The following is a 25350-nucleotide window of genomic DNA, read 5'->3' as shown; positions in this document are numbered from 1 at the left end:
TAGTTTATTTTTATATGGTAGAATGTGTAAGCACCCTGTGGGGACAAGTATTCTATATTCCAGTTATTATTTGATATTTATAATAGGAATTATTTCAGAGCATGATGGTACAGCAGGAAGCGTTGTCACCTCACAGCTCCTGGGTCCGGGGTTTGATCCAGGATAAAGTGTTTACTTTTTCAATCACCAACACAGCTTTTCATTTCTGGTTTTATGAAAGACTTTTATTCAGAATATTCATTTGGTTTGCAGTGCTGTGCTCTCACTCGAGTGTATTATAGGGGAAAAGCCTTGTGCTAAATGTTTATTGTAGTTCCGTACAGTGACCTCTTTTTATTTCATTATACAAACTAATGTAAGTATTTTATCCATGTTAACATGCCTGATCTGGAGAATGAGTGTGATATATCTGTTTGATATATGATTATCAGGAGTGTGAACTGCTCTATAAATGCTGGACAGCAATCGCCCTTCAAACATCATTTTAACAAAATAATAACGAACAGAATCCTTCAAGCTTATTATTATTATTTTTTTTTACCAATTGAATAGTGGAAAAAATGTGTGTGTGAAAGCAGCCAGCGGTCAGAAGCAGATGAACCACAGATGAGACTGGTGTCAGTTTTCACAGTTTAACTGAAGCATCATGCGTGCAAATGTACCAAGTGTCAGGTCTGTGGTTGGAAACTATTCAAACGATAAAAATGGACAGGTGCTGCATGTGTCTGAGATAAGACTGTGGTTTAAGAGATGACTTCACGTGACTACAAGACCGTTGAAACGATTAAAGAAAAAAAAATGTAGCTGGCTTTAAAATACTTTTATTATTGCCCTAAAAAATGCATGTACAGTGTGTTCCGAAAATAAATATTCAGATTCCATTCACTTTTAAAATAACTTGTTGTAGATTAAAAACTAAATAATTCAAATTAAATTTAAAACTGATTACATTTACTTTTTTTTATCCATTAATCAACACAAAATATCCCATAATGACAAAGTAAATAAAATCCTTAGTGTTAGTGATGCCCTGGTCATGCTCAGAGCAGAGAGAGATCAGAGGAGGGTGGGGAGGGGTGTGTTTTTGATGGCCAATCCCACACTGTGAAGATGTTGTCCATCAGAAGAATATCCTTTTGAGAGAAAATGAGTAGCCCATTGCTTCCTCAGGGGAGTGAGATCTGTCTGTGTGCTGTTCCTGCATTGCGATTCTTTCAGAGTTCCCCTGGCCTTTTATCTTCCCAGAATAACCCATGAGGGACAATGGTTGGGCTCTTGTTAGGCCTCCTTGTGGCCACACACAGGAACTGGTGCCTCACAGCTCCAGACTAGCATTTTTATGCTGATATGCAGAGCCAAACCTAGCATGTCAAAATGTCTGAGCACACTATATTCTCCAGGTATCTACAGACTTCTCCAAATGTTCTGTAGCAAACTTCAAACAAGCTTCAACATGCTTTTTCTTCAGTAATGGAGAGAGATGTCTCTATTCACAATCACCCCAGAAGACTCCATTACTGAAGACAAGGCATGTTGAAGCTTGTTTGAAGTTTGCTACAGAACATGGCTGTGGAGTGCACTGCCTATTGTTTTCTCTGAAATGACTGTACCGCCTGCTTCCAGCTCTTTCTAGAACTCTTTTCGAGTGCTCTTTGGCTTTTCAGCTACTCATCTGACTAACAACTGCCCAGTCAGAAATCTTGTGAGGAGATCCTGTGTGTGGCCGGTTGATCGTTGAGTAATGTTCCTTCCACTTGCAGATAATAGCCATGATGGTGTTTATGGGAACATTTAGGAGTTGAGAAATCCATCAGTAACCAGCACCATTGACAATGTTGTGAAGGTCTTTTTGAAGAGATCTTTGCCTCTACAACTCATAAGATGTTTCTTGAGTGACAGCTTGGAGACAAATGATTTGTTTACTCGCATGCAGAGGTGGGTCTCCCTTTTTCAAAGAGTGGGAGCACTAACCTACCAACATGCACGAACCCAGCTGATTATAATTAGCAGAGGAATTAGAACTAATTAGGGCAATCAGCTGGTTTAGTGTTTTTTCTTATTGCGTTCAATACTTTTTTCCTGTCATTCCACTGTATTGCACATTTTTTATGGATTGGAATATTACAATTTCTTAAGTTTAGGTTTTGAGGTTTATTACCAGTGTCTGGTCTGAATCGCTGCACTGCAAATGTGTTTATTTATTTTTGACATATTTAATATTTATTTCCCTCACTGTGTATGGTACAACCAGCACAACAAGAATCCAAGCTCTTACACACTGCATTCTATGTGGTTTGAAGAGAGAATCATACAGGTTCTCGGACTGCACCCTGCTGGTTAGTTTGTGCCTATTCATGCACCTTCACACACACAAACCCTCCCGTCTCCAAATGAAGAGCGTAACTCAAGAGTGTTTCCTAACTGGTTAAGAAGTCCTGAGTGTTCTCTGTAACGCTGGACTCAATGTTACTGCTTTGTTTTTATAGAACAGAATTATCTGGTGCATTCAATGTGTGGAGTAAAGTCACAGATCTCCATGTCTATTTGGTTATTTAAAAAAAAAAAAAACACAAATAAAAAAAAATTAATAAAACACACACGCACACACATTATATATATATAAATAAATAAAAGACTATAAACACACTTCTTTGGTATGGACTTGAAAGTGACTTTATTTTCAAGTTTACAGGTAATTCACCAACAATATGTTGCATTAAAAAAAAAAGTATAAAACATAGTATTTGGTAATAAAGTGCTCTCATTTTGAGATGTAGGTGATTTATTACAACAAACTTTTCTTCAGTTTAGTTTTAATCATAATACATAATGTCCAGTAGAGTTCAAAAGTTCGAGTTTTTGTTAAAAAAAAAAAAAAGAAAGAAAAGAAAATACTTTTTTTTAAAGGGTTTAAAAGTTTTATTTAAAAGGTTGAACAGGGTTCAGGGTGCTGTCAGGGTGGGAGGGGCAAACCTCCATCACCTGCCAATAACAGTGCCACTAACCAATCATGGGCATCATGCATGGGGAAGAGGGAAGTTAGCGTTTCCCTCCTAGAGTGTTACAGAACTCTGACGTCCAAAAATTGTAATTTTACAAAGGGTCGAGTCATTTCAAATAGTTATAACACAATAAGTTATATATAAAAAAAAAAATCAGTCATAAATATTCCATAAATATCGGTAAACTTCAGCATGAGCTCTTACAGCACTGACCTCAGTGATATTGCTATTCTTCACATCACTCACACAACTGTGAGAATTAAACAAATACTTGTAAGTCTTTTTTCTTCACACATTCTTTTTAACTAAAGATTAATCTGTCTTAAGTAGACACTATAAGGGACGGCAGTCTTTCACAGGACACGAAACACATCCTGCACACCTAGAAGCACTTGATCTTAGACTTTGTCCCACTTCTTCCGCATCATTTAGTCAGCTTAGTAGTAAGTTTATTATAAACTGAAAATCTTTATTACACTTTCTGAGCGGATCTGAGTGGGCAGTGAAGCTGTAGTCACACCACACACAAGTAAATCACTCGTCACATCAGAGGGTCTCTCACTGTCTGAATCTGGAACGCGTGTGAAGTCTGAAACACAGATTACAGACAGACAGTTAATAAAGAAACTGTTCTGTAACTGATCTTCAGAAAAGAAGCAAAGTTCTACTAAATATAAATTCTGTGAGGTGAGAGCACAGGCAATACTGGCTTTATTAATTCAACTGTAAAAATATTAAATGTAATATGAAAATATGTACATTTAATAAATCTTTCAGAGAAATAACTTCACTTTTTCTCTTGAACTTAATGTTTTTTTCCCCCTCACCAGAGTTGTTGTTCTTCCTCCAGCAGACAATTCCACCACCAACAGCAATAAGAACAGCGAGAGCCACGACAACAACTACTACCCATCCTTCACCTGTTAAATCACACAGAGTCTTTATTATCTGCTGCAGAAATAAATCAGCTTTCAGTGTAAATCTGTAGTTTTATAGGAAAGTGTTTCTCTGACCAGGATTCAGGATTTGGCGCTCGTTCACAGGCAGCACTATCTCCTTCTCCAAGCTGCTGTGCTGAATCACGCAGGTGTAGGTGTGTTTCTGCAGATCCTCAGCTGAGACTGTCAGAATGCTTCTCTTCTGGAAGCTTCCATCCTGGTTGGGTAACGTCTCTCTGAGATCCACGTCCTCATGCACGTCCTCTCCGTCCTTCTGCCAGGTGATCATCACTGTTTTGGGGAAGAAACCTGTAGCATGACACCACCTCTGGAGAAGACGAGTTTTTCTGGAACACTGACGCTGTAGGAGGAACTGCAGAGAAACATAAGAGACGTAAATATCTCACTCTTTTATATGCAATTATTCTTTTATAAGTGTGCTACATGATTTTCCATCTAAATAGTGAAATGTACAGGTTTTTTGGTCATGTCATATGTTTTTGACTACACTGATTTAAAGAATAAAGTCATTTTGCATGTATATATTTGAAGATTGAAACCACAGGACCGCAGACATGTGAGATGATGTACAGGGTTATTAAGATGGAGGTATAAACAGAGTGCACTATTTATCCGGTACACTTATTCATATTAATAAAAAAAAATGGTTATGCAAATTGTGTAATATGTAACACTGATAAAGGATCAGGTTCAGGTGTTAAACACTGCTTCATGGAGCGTTAGCGCGCGCGTTGTAGTGAAGGAGCGCGTTAGCGCGCGCGTTGTAGTGAAGGAGCGCGTTAGCGCGCGCGTTGTACTGAAGGAGCGCGTTAGCGCGCGTGTTGTAGTGAAGGAGTGTGTTAGTGTGTGTGTGTGTGTGTGTGTGTGTGTGGCAACTGCAGTTACAGTAACAGAGCAGATCACATGCACTACCTTTGCTCTTCACAGTCTCACTGGCGAAAGACAGAAACGTTTTAGCAAGTCAATACACTTTTCCTGTGGGCGGTTCTGCTCTGTAAGGTAGATCTTCCGGTCCAAAGCATAAAGAGAATCAGGATCCCACTTCCCTGTTAAGTTTGTTCGGTTAGTTTTCCAGGTTCCAGTTTTCAGATCCAGACTGATGAAATCTTCTCCATCATAACTGTACTCATCATGTCCTTCAGTGGTGCCGTTATCATACAGCTCACATCCGTATATCCACTGGTACGTGTGACCTAATACAAAAGCAGAGGCGTGCACCCGCACCCCCCCCCCCACACACACACACACACAAATGATTAGGTTGTGCTGATACAGTGGAGCAAATAGATATTCAACATGTTAATTTTATGAAACATATTTCCATAAATGTTCATAAAAACACCATCATGGCCATTATCTGCAACTTCTCCTTGAGGTTTATGTTCCCTCATGCAACCTGCGATCGTTACCGACTGACACCTGGTGCAGTGCCTACTCAACGCACCAACCCCCGTAACTGTTGTATTTCTAACATAATGTTCACATTTATTCAAATTGCCTTTCATGTTTAATGATTCAGTAAATTGTTACAAATGAGACAGAATACAATAACAGCAGTTACAGGCTTTGATCAAGGGCCACACAGTTACTGTATTCCATCTTTCTTAACCACAGAGCCAACTGACATTTAACAATTAAAGTTCCATGTTCATCCTCACCTTCTGTATGATTAGAGGCTTCCACCGTTTCATCCACACGGTGTTGAAGGTCATCATATTCAGCCCATTTTTTACTTTTCACACTCTCCCTGAATTCTGGCTCATCAGCGTCGCTCTTTATACACTCTAGCTCTCGGATCAGCTTTTTGCTGTTGCAGTCGCAGTTAAAAATCTTCTCTCCATCCAGCTCAAAAATTGTGAAATTGAGTCCTGGTGTGACTGCTATGAAGCATTGTAGGTGATGGGAAGCTATAAAAGAGCAAATACAATAATTTAGATTCTTCTCTGCCTTCATTCTTTTCAAAATCTTAATGATTGCCATGTTCCGCATACAGAATCGTTAATGATTTCAGTATTTTTTCCATGAACCCCAGCATAATATAAAATATAATATACAATACAGTATAAGAACGACGCCCACCATCAATGACTACTGGCCTGTTGCACTTATACCCATCATGAAGTGCTGTGAGTGGTTAGACATGAAACACAGAGCACTCTTCCCGCCACACTTCAGTATGCATACGTCCCAACCACTCAACAGACGACATCCTATCTACTCCCATTCACCTTTCTCTGACCTATCTGGACAAAAAGGACAACTATGTAAGGATGCTGTCCATAGACTACAATTCAGCATTCGGCACAATCACCTCCCACTGCAACTGGATCCTGGACTTTCTGACCCCCCAGGGCTGTGTGCCAAGTCCACTGCCGTTTACCCTGCTGACCCATGACTGTGCTGCTAAGTTCAGTTCTAATCACCTCAACTTTGCTGATGACACTACAGTTGTGGGCCTCATCAGCAACAATGATGAGTCAGCATACAGGGAAGAGGTGAACCAGCACGCAGAATGGTGTAGAGACAACACCATCCATCTCTATGTTGATAAGACTAAAGAGATGATTGTCAACTTCAGGAGAACCCGAGTGGACCACTGAACATCAACGGAACAACTGTGGAAAAAATCAAAAGCTATTGGTGTGCACATCACCGAGGACCTCTCCTGGACTCTCAACACCACCTGCCTAGTCAAGAACACCCAACAGTGTGTCCACTTCCTGCAGAGGCTGAAGACAGCCAAACTTTCCCACACAACACTGTTCTCTGGTCTCTGCACAGTGTATTTATTGCCCTGTGTATTCACTGTTCTGTGTACTTATCGGCTGCGTCCAAAATTGGATACTGTGTGACAGTACCTACCAAGTTCGACTCAGTACCTACTACTCAGCTTGATACAGTACGTACTGATCGGTATAAGTGGTGAGCATGAATACAATCTGGAACACTGCTTTGGACAGCACAGATTCTGACAGGTCTTCCAAGTCAGTCCCATTGCATTATGGGATAGCACAGTATCCACACTGTAAACTGGTTCCACACTGCAGAATCAGTAGCTCATCTGGGTATTTCTCACCTACTGTTGTATGAATACTGAGAACTACTCCTTTGGCGTACTGCTTTTCACCTACTGTGTAGTATAGTAGTAGGGATATTCAGACGCTGCAGTCTTGCATTGTTGTGTATTCACACTTTAATTTTCAAGACAACACAGTCTTGTGTACTGTACTGTTATGTGTTGCACCATGGTGCTATAAAAACGACATTTCGTTCTGACCTATACTAGCTTTGTTACGGAGCCCCCTAGTGTCAGGTAAGAAAAAAAAATACAGCCATGTGTAATCCGTGCGCACCGCGTTAAAGTCGGGTTTATATTGGACATGTGCTGTACAGTCCAGCTTCTCTCTATTTCTCAATAAATACACACACAAAAAAGGACATAATGTGTATTGCCTAAATAATGTGTACTGAGTGGACATATAACCGATACAACTGAATATATTTTTACATTTTCCCCCGTTAAAGCCCGGAAGCGGCAACTTCACGCAGGTCATCAGCACCTTACAGTAATGGAGTCAGTAAGGAACCGCCTAAAAAGTGCATGACTTGGGCAATTGTATAAGATAATAAGTTTATAGCCGTACTTCACAGGATATCTAACTTATTGCAGTTTTAGGATACAGTATGGATAAAAACCAATTCTTTATAGCACATATATTATTAATGATATACCTTTTTAATTATACATATAAACTTATTGTGCCATATAAAAATCTTACACAGTTGCTCAGTTCATGCACTTTTTAGACGGTCCCTTACTTCTATTCCTATAAAGCGCTGATGACCTGCGTTTCCCAAAGTTTGGTTTCCGCGGTCTTTAACGGGAGAAAGTTAAAAAATATATTCAGCTGTACTGGTTCTATGTCCACTCAATACACATTATGTCCTTTTTGTGTGTTTAATTATTGAGAAATAGAAGAGAGAAGCTCGAATGTACCGCCCATGTCCAATATAAACCCAATTTTAACGCGGATTACGAATCTGAGGGCACGGATTACACACGGCTGTGTTTTTTTTCTTACCTGACACTACAGGGCTCCGTACTTTATAGAGGAAAGACAACAGAATGATATCGAGTGTAGAAAATCCTCGTTTAGGCCGCCGGTGAAAACAATCACAACATCATCATGTGTCGTGCTTTCAGGTGTGATTTCGGAAGATAGAAATCAGAGCCATCCAAAAATCTCTCATGCTCCAATAACAAACCTAAAAACGTTCTTTTTCCCGCTGGTTAGATGTGTTTAGATAAGTTAGACGCACACATTCACCAAGCAGACAGTAAATCTTCAACACACCACATTAATCCTACAGTTAGCGGTCGGTGCTGCTAGCATAACGGAGCTAGTTAAGATTAAAAACTCACCTGTGGACATTTCACCACATCCAAGCAGGATTAAAAGAACGACGATGCGGCCCATCATGTACATCTTCAGATCTTTAACTGTAATTCTGTATATAAAATACTTCACACAACTACCGAGTAATCCAGATAACTGCCGCGCGACACAGAAAGCGTCTGTTCCACAACGTTCCGCACAGGTGTGTGATATATTAAAGAAACAAGCCCCGCCCCCGCCCCGCCCCCTTCAGTGTGACGTAAAGCAAAATGAAGGGGAAAAGGTGCAAAAAGATAAAGATGTAGAAGATAGAGAAATATATTGTGACATACTGTAGGCCTATATCAAGCTCTCTTTTAACTACAACTATGTTTAAGGACTTCTGTTTAAGAAATATAAAATACAATATTTTGTCATTTTAATATTACGATAGGCCTGTATATCATATTTTATGACTTGCTTTTCCCAAATATTACAGATATACAAATAATATATATATATATATATATATATATATATATATATATATATATATATATATATATATATATATATATATATATATATATTATTATTTTTAAAGTTTTAAAGCAGTGATTCTAAACCGCTATATAAGGTAGCCTGTAGCCTATACACTGCATTATACTGTATATTTCTATTACACATACCATTTACTGCATGTTTTTGCACTGTTTGGTGATATAAACAATCATCCATGTACCTCTGTATCACTACTTACTATTGTATCCTCTGTACCATACTATATAAATTACACTATTGATTTCAAACTTGTGCATTGTTTACCAGGCTTCTCAAAAATGCTTAAAGTGTTAACCAGTAATGAACATGGAGAAACAAGAGTGTACTTTGGTCCATTCATGTCATTATTGATGTCACAGGTCATGATGCCTCGTTTGTGTGTAATTACTTCCCTCTTCAGAGTCCAAATAGAAGTAAATTTGAGTTTGTAAAACAATTAATTTACAAAACATTTTAAAACTTGCGAAAACTTGTTGCCGGTTTAATTTCTGGTTAAACATGGAAAAGTTTTGTTTTGTTAAAAGGTTGTAAAAGTACTGCTGACTCTAGTTTTGATTTTACAGTCCAGGAAAATCCATTTGAACACCCATTGAGATTGGAGTTACTGTATGTGGATAAAAGTCATAAGCAAACAGCTCCCTTTGTGAGATGAGTTACTCTTTTAAATAAATTAATTAAATTGTGATATTTAGGTATATGTGAATAAATCTAAAAATCCAGAATGTGCATTATAATGAGGAGAAAAACAATAAGCAACCAATAATATTTCTGTTTCTTCACTACATTATAGAAAGCTTCATACAGAATGTAGAATACTATCAAGTTTTCTGCATCTTGAGTTGTTGTATTTACACACGAATGGTTCAGTCATACTGAAAAAGTATGAGATTTAGAATGGAGATATATAACAGGGTGGATTAGCAAATATTTCTGGTTCATGTTGAGATGACTAAATAAAATTTAAAAAAAAATTAAAAAGCCTTACAGGACACTGGGATGAAGTTTTTCTACAATATCACCATTACTGATTGGTATGAATAGTACAAATCTTCCTCAATACCCATCTCATCAAATGCTGAACTTGTCATCTTTGTGTTGGCCAAGTGGATTTACTTTGTTTTCTTAGCAAAATTTAAAATGTTTTACCTTTTTAAAGGTGAATGTTTTATAATATTGGATACTAAAAATTTTACCCTGATATTAAATAGAATACATTCACCCAGCCTGTGGGTAAGATGCTCCTGAATAGTACTGATTCTGTATATTACATACATTATGTACTGTTATTAACAAATGTTTCATCAACAAAAAGAAAAACAAAAGAAAACACAGCCCACTTTCTCTAATATCGGCCTATTAAAGCTAATGCTAAGCGAATTTCTGGTATACAATGCAAGCAAATACATCATGTGGAGAAGCTGTTTCTCCTTGTCCACCTGTCTTGCTTGTTAGAGAGTTGCTCCTGCTGTGACAGAGGATAAACAGACAAGATTATACAACAAATCAGTTAAAACAAACGTGTCTCCTTGTGGTTCACAGTTTGAAGGATACACTGACTGAGCAATTATCCTACGCTTAATTTCAATTTAAATTAGTTCATAATTTTATCCATAAAACCTACCTTTACTGACCTCTAGTGGTGCAGTGGTTACTACTGATGACAAAATGTGCAAACGATATAAAAGCAAAACAAATGCACACTGGTAGTAAGGAGAGGTGATATCTCTCTGATACCCTCTAATATTAAGTCTAGTATCCAGGGCCATAGCCAGGATTTTTTTAAATACTGAGGCTGAGCTAAGACACACGACCGTAGTATTTAAATGTAATATTTAGTGCATTTTGAGAGCAACAATAATCAGTTCGAAACTAATTCCAGTGACATTGATGGAAAATGTACTAGAAATTTGAACACAATCCAGCATTTGCATTAATGGGCTAAAAGTGATGGTCAAATAGACACCACGCATGAAATAAAGGCTGGTAATCTTTATTGTTTTGGATTTGTTTAGCATCTATAAATACTGGAACACCTTTTAAGATCATTTGAGAAATATCCAACCAGATATGTTGCATTTAAAATAAAATAATAATAATAAAAATCAATAAAGACTATATTTTAAAGACTAACACACCAACACCTATTCAAAATATAAACTATATTCTTTATAATTATAATATTTATTTTTCACAATCCAACACATGTTCAGTCAGATGTCATTACTGATGTTTCTTATTCTGCATGACCATTTGTATATAAATTGTGCTATATAAATAACCTTCCCTTGCTTTTTCTTGTTAACACACCCTGTGTCTGTCAGTGTCATTGTGTCCACATAGTGTGTTAGCTGTTATAACAGTATCCAGGCTATAACTTCAACAAAGATTATGGGGGATTCTACCAGGTAAAAACTACCAGTTTGCAGTGTAGGATCATGTTTTACTCGTGAACGTGTTTTGTCGCACAGCAACTTCTAACTCCTTTCAGACAGATTATGTACAGATGCAAGAATTGTGATCTGTAAATAATTTAATTTCCAGAAAATATATATATATCCATCCATCTTCTATACCGCTTCAGGGTCATGGGGCCTATCCTGGAGCCTATCCCAGGAAACATCAGGCACAAGGCAGGGTACACCCTGGACAGGGTGCCAATCCATCACAGGGCACAATCACATACACACTCACACACCCATTCATACACTACAGACATGCCTACCATGCATGTCTTTGGAATGGGGAGGAAACCCCCGCTGCACGGGGTGCAACATACAAACTCCACACACACAGGACCACAGTGAGAATCGAACCCCCGACCCTGGCGGTGCGAGGAAAACAAGCTAACCACTAAGCCACCGTGCGCCCACAAAATTAAATTACATAACATTATGTAAGTACATTGACTAAACACTGCTAAGCTAATTTCTGGTACACAACATTAGTGTATACATCATATGGATCCTCCATTTCCTCATGTCCGCTTGTCTGCTTGTCTTGCTTGTTAGAGAACTGCTCCTGCCATTACAGATAATACACAGACTAAATTAAACAACAAATCAGTTAAAACGAACGTGTCTTCTAGTTGTTCACAGTTTGAAGGATAAGCTGACTGAGCAATCATCTGCTACGCTTAAGTTCAATTTAAGTTCATTCCTTATTTTTTCGCCATAAAACTTAATTAGAGATAAGAAATTTCTTTTTTGAAAAAATACTTTTTTCAAAAACCTTTTCATGACGTGTTTCCTTGATGTTCTTATTGTAAATATTCTTAAGGTGGATGAGGTGCAATTATGTGCAAACTGCTTTCTGTTTTACAGGAATAATAAACTGCCAGTAAATAAACTGTACGTGTATTTTAGACTACCATAACCTCGTTTACAAAGTGTGACAATGATCATTATGTCAAGGTCACAAAATCGTAACGTGCAGGATGTAATCTATTTGATCATGCCTTTAATTTGCTTTTTGGAGTAGTCAAGTTAATTAAAATTTCTAATATTTTTGTTAATTTAATGAACCCTCCTGTAAAGAAAAGATGCCCACAGTTTGAAGGATAAGGTGATCACTCATCTTCTACACTTACAGCTCACTTTAAGTTGATTCATAATTTTATCCATAAAATATTTGATCCTTGAGAAGAGTAATGTCTCTAATTTGGAAGATTTTTGTAAACCTTTTCATAGATTTGAAAGGGATTATATTCTTAATTAATTAATAGTGTATTTCATGTATTTAATACTGGGCTTGAATGGGATTCTGTAGTTATTTAAGTGTATAAACATAAATTCCAGGATGACAGTGTTGCTGTTACATCAAACTGTCAGACAGTGGCACTAGACTCAAAACTGCTCCTCAGGGCACCACAGATATGCAGACTGTGTAGTTAGCTTGTGGGAGGACTGAGCATTAAGGCACAACTAGGCCTGTGTGTTAACACAGACGCATAATAGGCCTTCACTCGACCCGATAAATAATGTACTTTAGATCAACGGGCTAACTACATAACTGAGACACACCTCCATTTTAATCAACCTTCACCCCCACACGTGTAACTCTGAACAGAGCTTAAGTCTGTAGTTATGTCTGAATACTGACAGTCAAAATTTTTCTATTCAATCCTCACTAAGTGAACATAATTCAATTCTGAATACAGCTCATAATGTCTTCCAAAATTATTGGCACATTTATTATTTAGTAATGATTTTATATTAGCTAAAAGGCCAAAGCTGTTTACAAAATGTCTAAAATCGAATGAAATAGGCCTACTGTGAGTGACTGTAGGAACATATAATCTATTAGCCACTATGGTGGAGTGTGACATTACAGATAAATTCAATGCTGAACACGGGCACCTCCAAAACAGGCAAAAATGTAATTTTTTGGCAATTGGTAAAAAGAGTTAACTGGTTAAGCTTATTTACATGTTCACACATGTACAAAGCTTACTAATGTCGTTGGATGAAAACTAACGTACTCACCCGCTGACAATCCAAAAAACAAACAAAAAAAAACACGATGAATTAGCCTTAGGGTGCTAGTGCAGCCCATTATGTGGAGTTTAGCCAGATAGATAAAATAACACTGAAATAAATTATTTGGGTTATTTTACTTGTCTTTTTGACTTGTCTCAGTCTTGGGCATTGGTTTCAGTAAATATGGTCAGACTGAGTTTGTAAATGTTCATGTTTTCAATCTCATGCGCAAGTTTGACAAGAGGCAATTCCTTCTTCTAGAAAACAGCGGATGAGTCGATGTAAAAGCTTGGCCTCAAAAAGGATTTGATAGCTTTGTTCCTGATCTTGACTCAATCTAACTCTTATTTGTGTTTAATCATGACTCAGACTTGACTCACTATAATCTATTACTGGTCTTAAACTTGACAATGTGGTCTTGACTACAGCCTTAAGTGACAGAGGCAATAAATTTGCACCGGCTCACCGTATTACAACGTAAAGCTTCTCATTTTAGTTGGAATTAAGATTTCATTGTCAGTAATTCTGGAGGTCCTGCAGATTTACCTCTATATCTCGTGATTCAACACCTAAAATGAAACAAGAGAAAAACTATTATTATTATTATTATTATTATTATTATTATTATTATTATTATTGCCCTCGAAAAAAATGATTAGGAGTCTGTACTTAACTTTTCTTTGAGGGTTTGTAAAAAGTAGTAGTACAGAATGAACAGTGGTACAGGGAACAGCAGGAGGTGCATTTGTTAAGCATTGGTAATCTGCAACCTCTCTGTATTGATAGAATTTCTGCACCTTAAGAGAGAATACAATTTATTTTAGATGGAGAGAGAAAGAGGAGATGGGTGTTTATAGTTTATACAAGTTGAGAGAGGGAGAGAGAACTTTATATTTCCTTAAGTAGAGCAATAGCTAAAGCAAACACACCTTTTTCAGCTGCAAGTTAAAGAGAACTTGTTAAAGACAGAGTAAAACTGCACACTCACTTAAGGATTTTTATTATTTCCGACCTTTCAGCAGACAAGCAGCCTTTGTCAAGGTACAACTTCCCATAAAGTGGAGAGCGATTTAACAATGTTCTCTGAAATGCTTGTGTTAGGGTGACGTCCTCTTTTCCCCCGACATGTCGTTTTCAGACTTTAAAAAAGTGAGAAAATGTCCGGGATTTGGCTTTAGTTTCATTATGATGTGTTTATGGTCTAATACTGCATGATGTGTCCGCATGTTCACATTGCTTTAACCCCTCTCTGTAAGTCCCGCCTTCTCGCACATTGATTGGTCCATTATAAAAGGTTTGCAGCAACTCTTGGCCAAATTCCTGCCTCTCAACCGTTAGCCTGCTCTCAGAGAACATGCGAAGGTGAAGTGCTGTTCTGTTCGGAGTCAAACAGTTACTTTACAACAGCAGCAAATACCAGCTGTCCTGAGTCGAAACAACATCCATATCCATATAAGGTCATTTTTAATTTCATGTTATCGTGCTGCTTCGTATTACATGGCCATTCAAATGTGTAAATGATGGCAGAAGGTTCACTCGTGGCATCTGATATTTTATTTTATTTCATGGAAATTCAAAATAATGTAAGAAAAAATGTAATATATTATATATATATATATATATATATATATATATAAATATATATATATATATATATATATATATATATATATATATATATATATATATATATATAGTGTGATGCTGATAGTGTGTCTTTTCAGTGTATTAAAGTCCAGATTTTATTTGTGCATGCACCAGGAGGTGCTCATTTGAGTCACGACTGGTAAGAGAGAACCAGAACTATAATCAAGAGCTGCCTATATTGTATGTCATGTCAAAATATGATTTCCTTTGGTTTTGAATGAATTTTTTTTAATCCTGATAGTATTCCCATTTTTTTTTCAAAATGTACCTGTAATCTGATTACTTTGTATTTTGACATAACTGTAACGGATTATAATTACCATTTTTTTGTATCCTGATTACATAACGCCGTTAAATGTATTCTAAACCTGTTTATATCACACTCCAGTATATTCTTATGCACCTATAAAAATAACGGGGAAACAGCGACTCCCAGAGGCCAAAAGATTCAGAACAGAAGCCTCGATAGTTTCCAAATCTCACTCACGTCATTAGAGGGATGATGATGCACACCAAATTACAGCCCAAAAAGTTTTTTATTGTCAGAACCTCTATAAATCTGCTATTTTCATAGAAACAAGCAAAAAAATAAAGACATGTCTATTTACACTTGAATATTTTATTACACTGGATAACAAACTGAGACCTGATACAAGGATTAGAGTATAAAATTAAATGTGCAGAATGCTGAAACTATTATATGATATTATATTATGTTATGTTATATTAATATGTTTCATTTTAAGCAAACAATAAATGATTTATGTACACAAATTACTCTGTGCGATTGAAGAATATACAACATGTGTATACACCTTTTCATCATGTCTCCTGGTTCTCTTGGTGTTCTTGGTAGAGGACTGTAGTGCGGTGTAATGCTCCGAGTCCGAGTCAGCAACCTGCAGGAACAAAGCAGATACACAGAGATCATAAAAATATAAATATAAATAAAAATGAAACATATTCTCTCTGGATGTTCTTATTGAGCTGGAGTGAAGTTTAATAGAGTTCATAAAGCCCTCATGGTGGAGAAACTTCTGAGCCTCATTCTCTCTGAATACTTTCATAGTTGGATTATATTCATTATTTAAATAAATAAATAAAATAAACCTGTACTAAGGAGGTACTGGGAAATTTACAGTTAGAAAAATGTAAGTCCTGTAAGAAATGTTTGAGAACCTCTGCTTTTATTTACATCTATTTTTTATTGATTTAAAAACTGTTTTAAATAATCAACACATTTTCATAAAACCTGATTCTATTCTTTTTGCTTAATGGTTTCCAGTCACATGCTGAAACATACTGGATATATAATTTCTTTAGAAATGTCTAGAATTAAGATAATCTTGTGTTTAAGCTTTCTCCACATATGAAAGTAAAAAAAAAAAAAGGTAAAGCAGATATTTGTTTTTACACCGATCTGGAACACACCAACAAATATTTATCAGGGTTTCACTGATTAAAAAAATAAATAAATAAAGTTGGCGCACACCGTGGTTTTTTAATGAAAAAAGAAAAATGACCAAAATGTCAAAAGCTAATTTAGTCTCAAATTTACCTCAATATCTTCTGCTTCAGCACCTAGTGCAACACAAAGCAAAGATGATGATGATGATGATGATGATGATGATGATTATTGGAGTAAGAATTTACCTCTAAGAGTTTTTCTGTTCTTCAGTATGATGATCAGGACACAGAGAACAATCAGATTCACGGCACTAAACACCGCATTCAGCATGAAGAACACAGCAGACGAGTCCGAACCTTGGAGAAAAATATTAAAGAAAACTTTTTGATCCCTAAACCTGCATCATATTTTAATAAAAAATATACAGAAGCCTTTGTGAGGGAAAAAACAGCAAACCTGCAGCTTTATCCTCAGAAAATGTTGTTTTTACACCTGAAAAAAGAAACATTATTTATAAACCTCAGTCATCTCAATCAGTGTTTACTGAAACTATTCACTTTGTATAAATTTACCTTTCACTTGTAAAGAGGTCGAGTTGCTAAAGATCATTTTATCACAGAAGCTGCAGTAATACAGTCCTGTATCAGAGACGTTTACTGCAGTGATTGTGAGAGACGTGCTCTTGCCATGAACAGACATCACTATTCTCTCACTTTCATTAAAGAAGTAACAGTTTTGTGATGGAGCTGATGTCCTAAACTTTTTACACCCAAGACGAAGTGGAACTGAATCACTTGTGTGTTTAAACCAGAAGATGAAACCTGTATCAGTCAGACCATGTTGGCACCAAAGAGTGACGTTATCTCCAGCTTCTGCCTCCAAAGATGAAGAGCACAGAGTCTCTGAGATAAAACCTGCAACTGATAAGACAAATTATATATAAACTTATAAATACCTGCAACATATACAGGCAAGACATGAGGTTTTTTTTAAGGATCTGATCTTCTGTGTTTCATGTTGAACTTGAAGAAAGTTTAATTCTCAGTAAAAAATCTCATAGATGAACAGACTTTTTTCTTTTATTGAAATTTGCAGTTTTCTGAATAATTAAATTTTTCAAATATTCAAATATTCATATTAAATATTCAGTTACACAACCATGTAATGAATAATGTATTTATATGACAAATATAATAAGAATTTAGTAAAGCGACCATTAAGATGATGAACACTTACCCATGGCACAGAGAAACACAGGCAGAGTTTTAAACTGAACCATTGTGTATCAGCCGAGAGACAAAGAGGAAATGACCTGTTGGTCAAATCGAATGCTGCTTTATCTGTGTGTAGGGGTGTGGATGTTTATGCAGCCTAAAGCGCTTTGAAAAAAAAAGCAAAAGGCCCACAGGCAAAAAAAGTTCTAAAATAAATCTCATTATCTCACCTAACATTTCAGTAGAAGGTCAGCTGACTTAATGATGTTCCTTCAAATCCACTAATTTTACTATAAACACACTAATGTATAATTCAGAGATGTACAGTTTACTTTTGATACATTATAATGTATTCGTATGTTTTATGGATGTACACTAGTTTATTTTTATATGGTAGAATGTGTAAGTACCCTGTGGGGACAAGTATTCTATATTCCAGTTATTATTTGATATTTATAATAGGAATTATTTCAGAGCATGATGGTACAGCAGGAAGCGTTGTCACCTCACAGCTCCTGGGTCCGGGGTTTGATCCAGGATAAAGTGTTCACTTTTTCAATCACCAACACAGCTTTTCATTTCTGGTTTTATGAAAGACTTTTATTCAGAATATTCATTTGGTTTGCAGTGCTGTGCTCTCACTCGAGTGTATTATAGGGGAAAAGCCTTGTGCTAAATGTTTATTGTAGTTCCGTACAGTGACCTCTTTTTATTTCATTATACAAACTAATGTAAGTATTTTATCCATTTTAACATGCCTGATCTGGAGAATGAGTGTGATATATCTGTTTGATATGTGATTATCAGGAGTGTGAACTGCTCTATAAATGCTGGACAGCAATCGCCCTTCAAACATCATTTTAACAAAATAATAACAAACAGAATCTTTTAAGCTGCTTATTTTTGTGCAAATTGAATAGTGGAAAAATTTGTGTATGAAATCAGCCAGTGGTCAGAAGCAGATGAACCACAGATGAGACTGGTGTCAGTTTTCACAGTTTAAATGCAAGCATCATGCGTGCAAATGTACCAAGTGTCAGGTCTGTGGTTGGAAAATATTCAAACGATAAAAATGGAGAGTTGCTGCATGTGTCTGAGATAAGACTGTGGTTTAAGAGATGACTTCACGTGACTACAAGACCGTTGAAACGACTAAAGAAAAAAATGTAGTTGGCTTTAAAATACTTTTATTATTGCGCTCAAAAATGCATGTACAGTGTGTTCAGAAAATAAATATTCAGATCACATTCACTTTTAAAATAACTTGTTGTAGATTAATAACTAAATAACTCAAATTAAATTTAAAACTGGTTACATTTACTTTTTTATCAATTAATCAACACAAAATATCCCATAATGACAAAGTGAAAAAAAAAGGTTTACTTTTTTCAGATTTATTCAATATTTTTTATTCAGTATGTTATAGAAGCATAATTTAGAAGCAGTTACAGCTTTTGCACACATGGATTTGGGTGATTTTTCCCATTCCTCCTGGCAGATCCTCTTAAGCTCAATCAAATAACTGTTAACGGACATCCTCAGCTCTCTCTACACATGTTCTGCAGGGTTCAAAGCTGGGTTTTGGCTCAAGGACATTCAGAGGCTTGCTGAAAGGTGAACCTTCACCCCGGTCTGAGGTTGTGTTCACCCTGAGGCAGGTTTTCTTCATGGACCACTCTGCATTTGCCTGCATTTATCTTTACCTCAGCTCTGAACAGACTTCCTGTCCCTGCTGCTGAGACACACCCCTTTTGCATGCAGTCACGTTGATACCAGAACCAGTAGCACCTGGTTTTCACAGAACGTAGTAATTGGGGTTTGGCCCAAAGAGTTTTTCCACATCAGACCTGAGAATCTCTTCACGCATGCCTTTCTAAGATGGTTTTCCTTTCCATCAGGTTCTCCCATCTCAAAGGAAGACTTCTGAAGCTCTGCTAAAGTGGCCATTGGGTTTTTGGTCACCTCCCTGACCAAGGTCCTTCTAACTTGGTAACTGAGCTTGGTCGTACAGCTTCCATTTCACAATGATGTTGAACACTGTGTCCTGGGAATATCCAATGCATTAAATGCTGCGCAGATAGAAAATCCAGTTTCACAAAGATACGCTGTTGGAAACTCCGTTAGAAATTGTCCAAAAGCTCTGAGACTATGACATAACATTCTGAATATTTGTTAAGGATTTCTGTGGAAAGAATTTTCAGATTAAAAGCACTCTCACAAGATAAGAATGTCATAAGGTTATAAGAATGTATAAGGTTATAAGAATGTCTTTCTGTATTGTGCTCAAACTGGTGACGGCTCTTTCACACAGATTCACAAAGGGGTTTTCAATTCAACTAAACTGAACATCTGGAGCTGAAAAGTAGTCTTGCAACTTTTTATTACAAATTTGCAGGTGATCTGCAATCACCTTTGTGACAGGCTGGCAGGGACATGTCTTCTTTAGACAGAAAATCGGACAAATTCTCAAATGCTTCGTAATTTGTCTTGGTGAATATGTCTGTTGTATAAGTCCAGTTCTTAATTTTAGCTTATATTTTGCTTTGGACACGAAACACCACCAGTAATTTGCCTTGAAGGCTAAGACTGAGACCATTTAAACGACTGAAAATGTCCCAAAGGTAGCCAATTTAACAAACCACTCAAATCAATAAACATTCTGAAAGTTCAAAGTAAAAAAAATAAAAACTTTACTGTTAGTGATGCCCTGGTCATGCTCAGAGCAGAGAGAGATCAGAGGAGGGTGGGGAGGGGTGTGTTTTTGATGGCCAATTCCACACTGTGAAGATGTTGTCCATCAGAAGGATAACCTTTTGAGAGAAAATGTGTAGCCCATTGCTTCCTCTTTTAGGAAACCTTCATCCTAAAAGATCCTGCTCTCATTCAGGGCAGCAATGACAATGATGTACTGCCTAAACTCAGCAGCGACCAGAGGAGCTCTCTCATTTATAGGCCCTTTCCTGCTAGAGGATAAGGAGTGAGATCTGTCTGTGTGTGCTGTTCCTGCATTGCTATTCTTTCAGAGTGTGCCTCCCTGGCCTTTTATCTTCCCAGACTAACCCATAAGGGGCAGTGTTTGAGCTCTTGTTAGGCCTCCTTGTGGTCACACATAGTAACTGGTACCTAACAGCTCCAGAATAGCAGTTTTAGGGTCACATGCAGAGGCAAACACAGCCTGTCAAAATTTAGATTTTTGTCTCGTCTGAGCACACTACATTCTCCCAGTTATCTACAGGCTTCTCCAAATGTTCTGTAGCAAACTTCAAACAAGCTTCAAAATGCCTTTTCTTCAGTAATGGAGTCTTCTGTTGTGATCGGGAATGGAGACCTGGAGGTAGAGTACATTACCTAATGTTTTCTGTGACAGCTGTATCCACTGCTTCCAGTTTTTTCTAGAGTTCTTTTCGAGTGCTCCTTGGGCTACTCATCTGACTAACTTTCCGACTGCCCAGTCAGATACCTTGTGAGGAGATCCTGTGTGTGGCCGGTTGATGGTTGAATGCTGTTCCTTCAACTTGCAGATAATGGCCATGATGGTGTTTATAGGAACATTTAGGAATTTAGGAGTTGATAAATCCACCAGTGACCAGTGCCATTGCTATGTTGCTTAACAATGTTGTTGTGAAGGTCTTGGAAGAACACTTTGCCTCTACCCATCATGAGATGTTTTTTTGCATGCCAGCTTGGAGGCAAATGATTTGTTTACTTGCATTCAGAAGTTTCCCTTTTTCAAAGAGTGGAAGAACTACCCTACCAACATGCACTAACCATCTGGGTTTTTTCTTACTGTGTTCAATACTTTTCCCCCCTGTGTCCCATCATGAGACTGTGCCTTTTTAACAGCTGCTGAAATATCTCGTTTGTTTCTGATCTTACGTCAGCATGGAAGCATGGAATGTAAAGGGTTTGGGTCTCAGTCTTAATTTTTTAGGGGGTTCCTAGGTAAGTATAGTGGGCATGCAGAACATTTCAGGTAATAACACTAGGCCTTATATTAAAACAAACAACAACAAAAAATGCCAGAAAATCATTATTATTATTTACATTACACCTGGTTTGTTTTTGGACATGCTTCGACCATAACCTTGTTTGGTCTCCAACTATGACGTCACATCGAGGGTTCTGTAGCGACACGGAATACAGAATAAACGGAGCTGTTTTTTTAAAGTTGTACTCATTTACTCATATCGCACACTACAGGTAAGTGGACTAAACTCTTCTACAGAAAAGTAGGTTGTCTGATTAAAAACTATATATAAAGCTAGTGCAGGACTGCAGTTATAACTGAACATGTATTGAAATTTGTTTGAAACTCTTGAACGTTTCACGGCATCGACGCTGAGTGTCAGTGTGGAGCACATTTTACAGCGTCTAGATCAGAGGTGCCCAAACCTTTTTCACTGAGGGCCACATACAGAAAAATATACGAAGGGCTGGGCCACTCACTAGAGGTGAAGTATATCGCCTCACCTCTAGTGTATTAAAGTTAGCAATATCAATCAAATGTAGGTAAATTATGCTTGCTAACTGAATATGCTTGAAGAAGAAAAAACAGCCTACAGCACAACATTCCATTAATGGGTTTTCATCTTTTTGTTACAAAAAGGGTTGGCAGTTCATTCTCAAAACAGCAACCTCAGATTGCTTCTTTACACTCATAGAGCGAGTGTAACATGAAAGAAAATGGAGGATGATTAGACCACCACACACAATAATATTCATCCTCACAGACTTTTTAACAAACTGATTTGCATTGTGGTGACAGCGACCTCTAGTGCTGAGAGCTGGTGTGACTTTACCTCTCCTGTTGAACAGTGAGTTATGTTTGTGTTTTAGAGTTAGCAAAACTCAATGAGATGAAATAACCAAATAAATCACTAATGTTCCACAGTTTTTGACTGAAAATGGTGGAAATCCTGAAACCTTACGGCTATACGACATCCTATCCTGGAACAGGTCCAGGTAGGACACACACACACACACACAGTGCAGTTTAGAAGTAAGATAATATTGAGTGAACATACAGTCTGTGGAGAATTTGAGATTTTAGAGTCTGCCTCAAATCCCAGAGTTTCAGATTATTTGATACACGATACATGACAACTGAGGTGTTTTGACTCCAGGGAAGGACATCATGAATCAGCCTGAACAACCTGATCAGTAGCCTCGAATTCCTGGTCCTCTTATGAGGTGAGACCCTCTTTTCCCTCTCATATAGCACTCGTTCATTTTAAACAGTAAAGTTGTAGACCGTATCTCCTGGAGTTTAACATGTGTGCACAGAAATCCACATAAACCAGTTGTTCTAACATCTGTTGCAGCACTAGGGTGCAGAAGGAGGACCTGATGCGGTATATCCTGCTTAGAGCACAGGAGTGTCTCCAAGAAATCGATGAATGTGGCCAAGTTGAGGAATATTTCTGCTGGCAGATTATGGAATTGTTCTTCTGTCGAAATGGAGTACGTCTTATAGTTCATTACGTGTGGAAATTGATTAGGTTTTTCATGAAAGTAAAGATTGTCTCAATTATAATATAGAATAAATATAGTAGGGGTGTAATGCAACACCACTGACACTGAATAGTGCACCTACTATTTGTATCTGTTTAGATCACATGACCTGTTCATTCTGAATCATGTACTCATGTATTCAGTTACATCCCCAACACCTACAATAGACATGTTACTTAATGATATTTCTTTTACAGAAAATGATGATGTGTGAAGTCGCCACTCTCCTCTTCAAGGGCTACAGATTGCTTAGGAAGAAGAAATCAGAAGTTAGTACATCACACATCAGTACCAGCAGCTGTCTGTATCTGATCGTGTAATTTCTCATTGTTTTTGCCAGTATCATGTGGACTAACATGACAGTTACAAGACATTAATGTCTGTGTGTTGAGTTATTTTGAGGGGACAGCAAATTTACTCTGTTACACAAGCTGTACACTCACTACTTTACATTGTAGCAAAGTGTCATTTCTTCAGTGTTGTCACATTAAAAGATATAATCAAATATTTACAAAAATGTGAGGGGTGTACTCACTTTTGTGAGATACTGTGTGTGTGTGTATATTATATATATATATATATAAAAACAAGGTAGAAAATAATTTTCACCAATTAGTTTACCATTTAAACTATTAATTTATAAACGCTATTAAAATATAATTCTGCAGACTTTTAGTTCACTTTTATAAATTATTAAATCACACAGATTTTTTGAAGCTTCTTTGAAGACCCACCTTATAATTTGGGAAAAGATCAGAAAGTGGGCGGGGCTCTTCGTAACCAATCACAGCGGTGCAGGACTTGCAGGGAAGAAAACGAATGCAGAACCAATGCATGTTTCCAGTTTTGTATGATTTCCTAAATACTTGTCGAGTGAAGTAACTGTTTTGAAAGGAACTCCAAATTAAACTGAAAGAAAAAAAACCCTGCTGAAAAAACTATAAACAACAGAAACCATCACAGAAATTCTAATGGTTTCCACTACAAATACCATTATAAACCATCAGCTGTTATCCAATCATTACAAATATTGGTGTTTAAATGGTATCCATTAGACATAACATGCCACCAATAGAAAGCAACAAATTACCAGTAGTGACCCACATGGACCATTAGAGTTTCCATTAAAACCAATAAAATTCCCATTATAACCATTACAAATTCTATGAGGTTTTCTATTGTTTTTTTTTCCAGTAGGGAATGTAATGGAGCTGTTCTGCTGAGCAGACATGGTTATGTTGTGGTTGCTGCATTAGAATAACACAAAATATACTATAGTTCCTCATTTATATACTAAATAAAGGGAATTATTGATTGTATTAGAATTTGTTTCACAACTTCTAAGAGATGTTAAGTGAGATTCAGGCGGTGGTGTGTAGATTCTGCAGACTTTATTGTACTTGTAACGATACACAGGATACACAATTTGTTTCACAATTTCTAAAAAAAAAAAAAAAAAAAAAAAAAAAAAAGAGATGTTATGTGAGATTCAGGCAGAGTTGTGTAAATTAATTAAAAACACACCTTCTTTGGTATAATTTTTTTTTAAATGAAAGAGTTTGTGAAAAGTGCAAGTAGTACAAATTTATACCATTTGGTCTAAAAAAAAAAAAAAAAAAAAAAGAGGTAGTTTATTACAATGAACAATTTCTTAAATTCTGCAAAGTTACAAAGCTCATAGTCTCCCTATGTGGGAGCTTTAGAACCCTTGAAGCTTAAGCTCGTGATTATGGTAAGGGGCGTTATATTTATATATGTAACACACAGTTGAAGCTTTTGGCCAATCAGAGCACTCTGGGATTTTCAGAAGGAGGGGCTTTGAAGAAACAGCAATAATGTACAGTATGTGAAAAATAATGTGTTTTCTGAAGATGAAAGCATGTTAATCTATTCTATAACTCCCAATAAACTAAATAATGAACTTTTAAAAGCATCATATGACCCCTTTAATCTTAACAGATAATGTCCAGTTGAGTGCAAAAGTTTTATTTATCTCAAACTATTCTTGTAACGTTATCTTGTAAAATGCAAGGTTTTTTTTGCTATAAAAAGTTTTTTTTTTTTTTTTTTAAGCATTTTTAAGTCTTTTTTAAAGGTTGAACAGCTTCAAGTGGAGTTAAAAATCAAATTTGAAGAAAAAACTGGCTGTGCTGTCAGGGTGGGAGGGGCAAACCTCTCACCTGTCAGTCACAGCATC

At 36.8% G+C, this 25350-nt stretch overlaps 1 protein-coding gene and 1 pseudogene across 3 annotated transcripts; both read right to left on the bottom strand.

Annotated features, from left to right (window-relative positions):
• Positions 1–1714: 1714 nt before the first annotated feature.
• On the bottom strand, positions 1715–8559 carry LOC128599272 (BOLA class I histocompatibility antigen, alpha chain BL3-6-like; annotated as a pseudogene).
• Positions 8560–15659: 7100 nt separating this feature from the next.
• Positions 15660–17813, bottom strand: LOC128599165 (uncharacterized). 3 transcript variants are annotated; one of them, XM_053610621.1, is made up of 6 exons: positions 17665–17813; positions 17001–17348; positions 16885–16920; positions 16674–16784; positions 16579–16601; positions 15660–15919 (listed from the first exon to the last, which is right to left on the bottom strand). In XM_053610621.1, exons 1-6 carry the CDS (start codon positions 17705–17707, stop codon positions 15782–15784), a joined length of 699 nt encoding a protein of 232 aa, XP_053466596.1. In that variant the 5' UTR covers positions 17708–17813; the 3' UTR covers positions 15660–15781. The 3 variants fall into 3 exon arrangements, with proteins under 3 accessions (XP_053466596.1, XP_053466597.1, XP_053466598.1); XM_053610622.1 differs by having other exon boundaries at positions 17001–17342; XM_053610623.1 differs by lacking the exon at positions 16579–16601 and having other exon boundaries at positions 15854–15919.
• Positions 17814–25350: the final 7537 nt, after the last annotated feature.

The sequence above is a fragment of the Ictalurus furcatus genome, chromosome 22 (assembly GCF_023375685.1).
Source record: "Ictalurus furcatus strain D&B chromosome 22, Billie_1.0, whole genome shotgun sequence".
Classification (NCBI taxonomy): Eukaryota; Metazoa; Chordata; class Actinopteri; order Siluriformes; family Ictaluridae; genus Ictalurus; species Ictalurus furcatus.
This window is presented reverse-complemented; position numbering and strand designations above follow the sequence as displayed.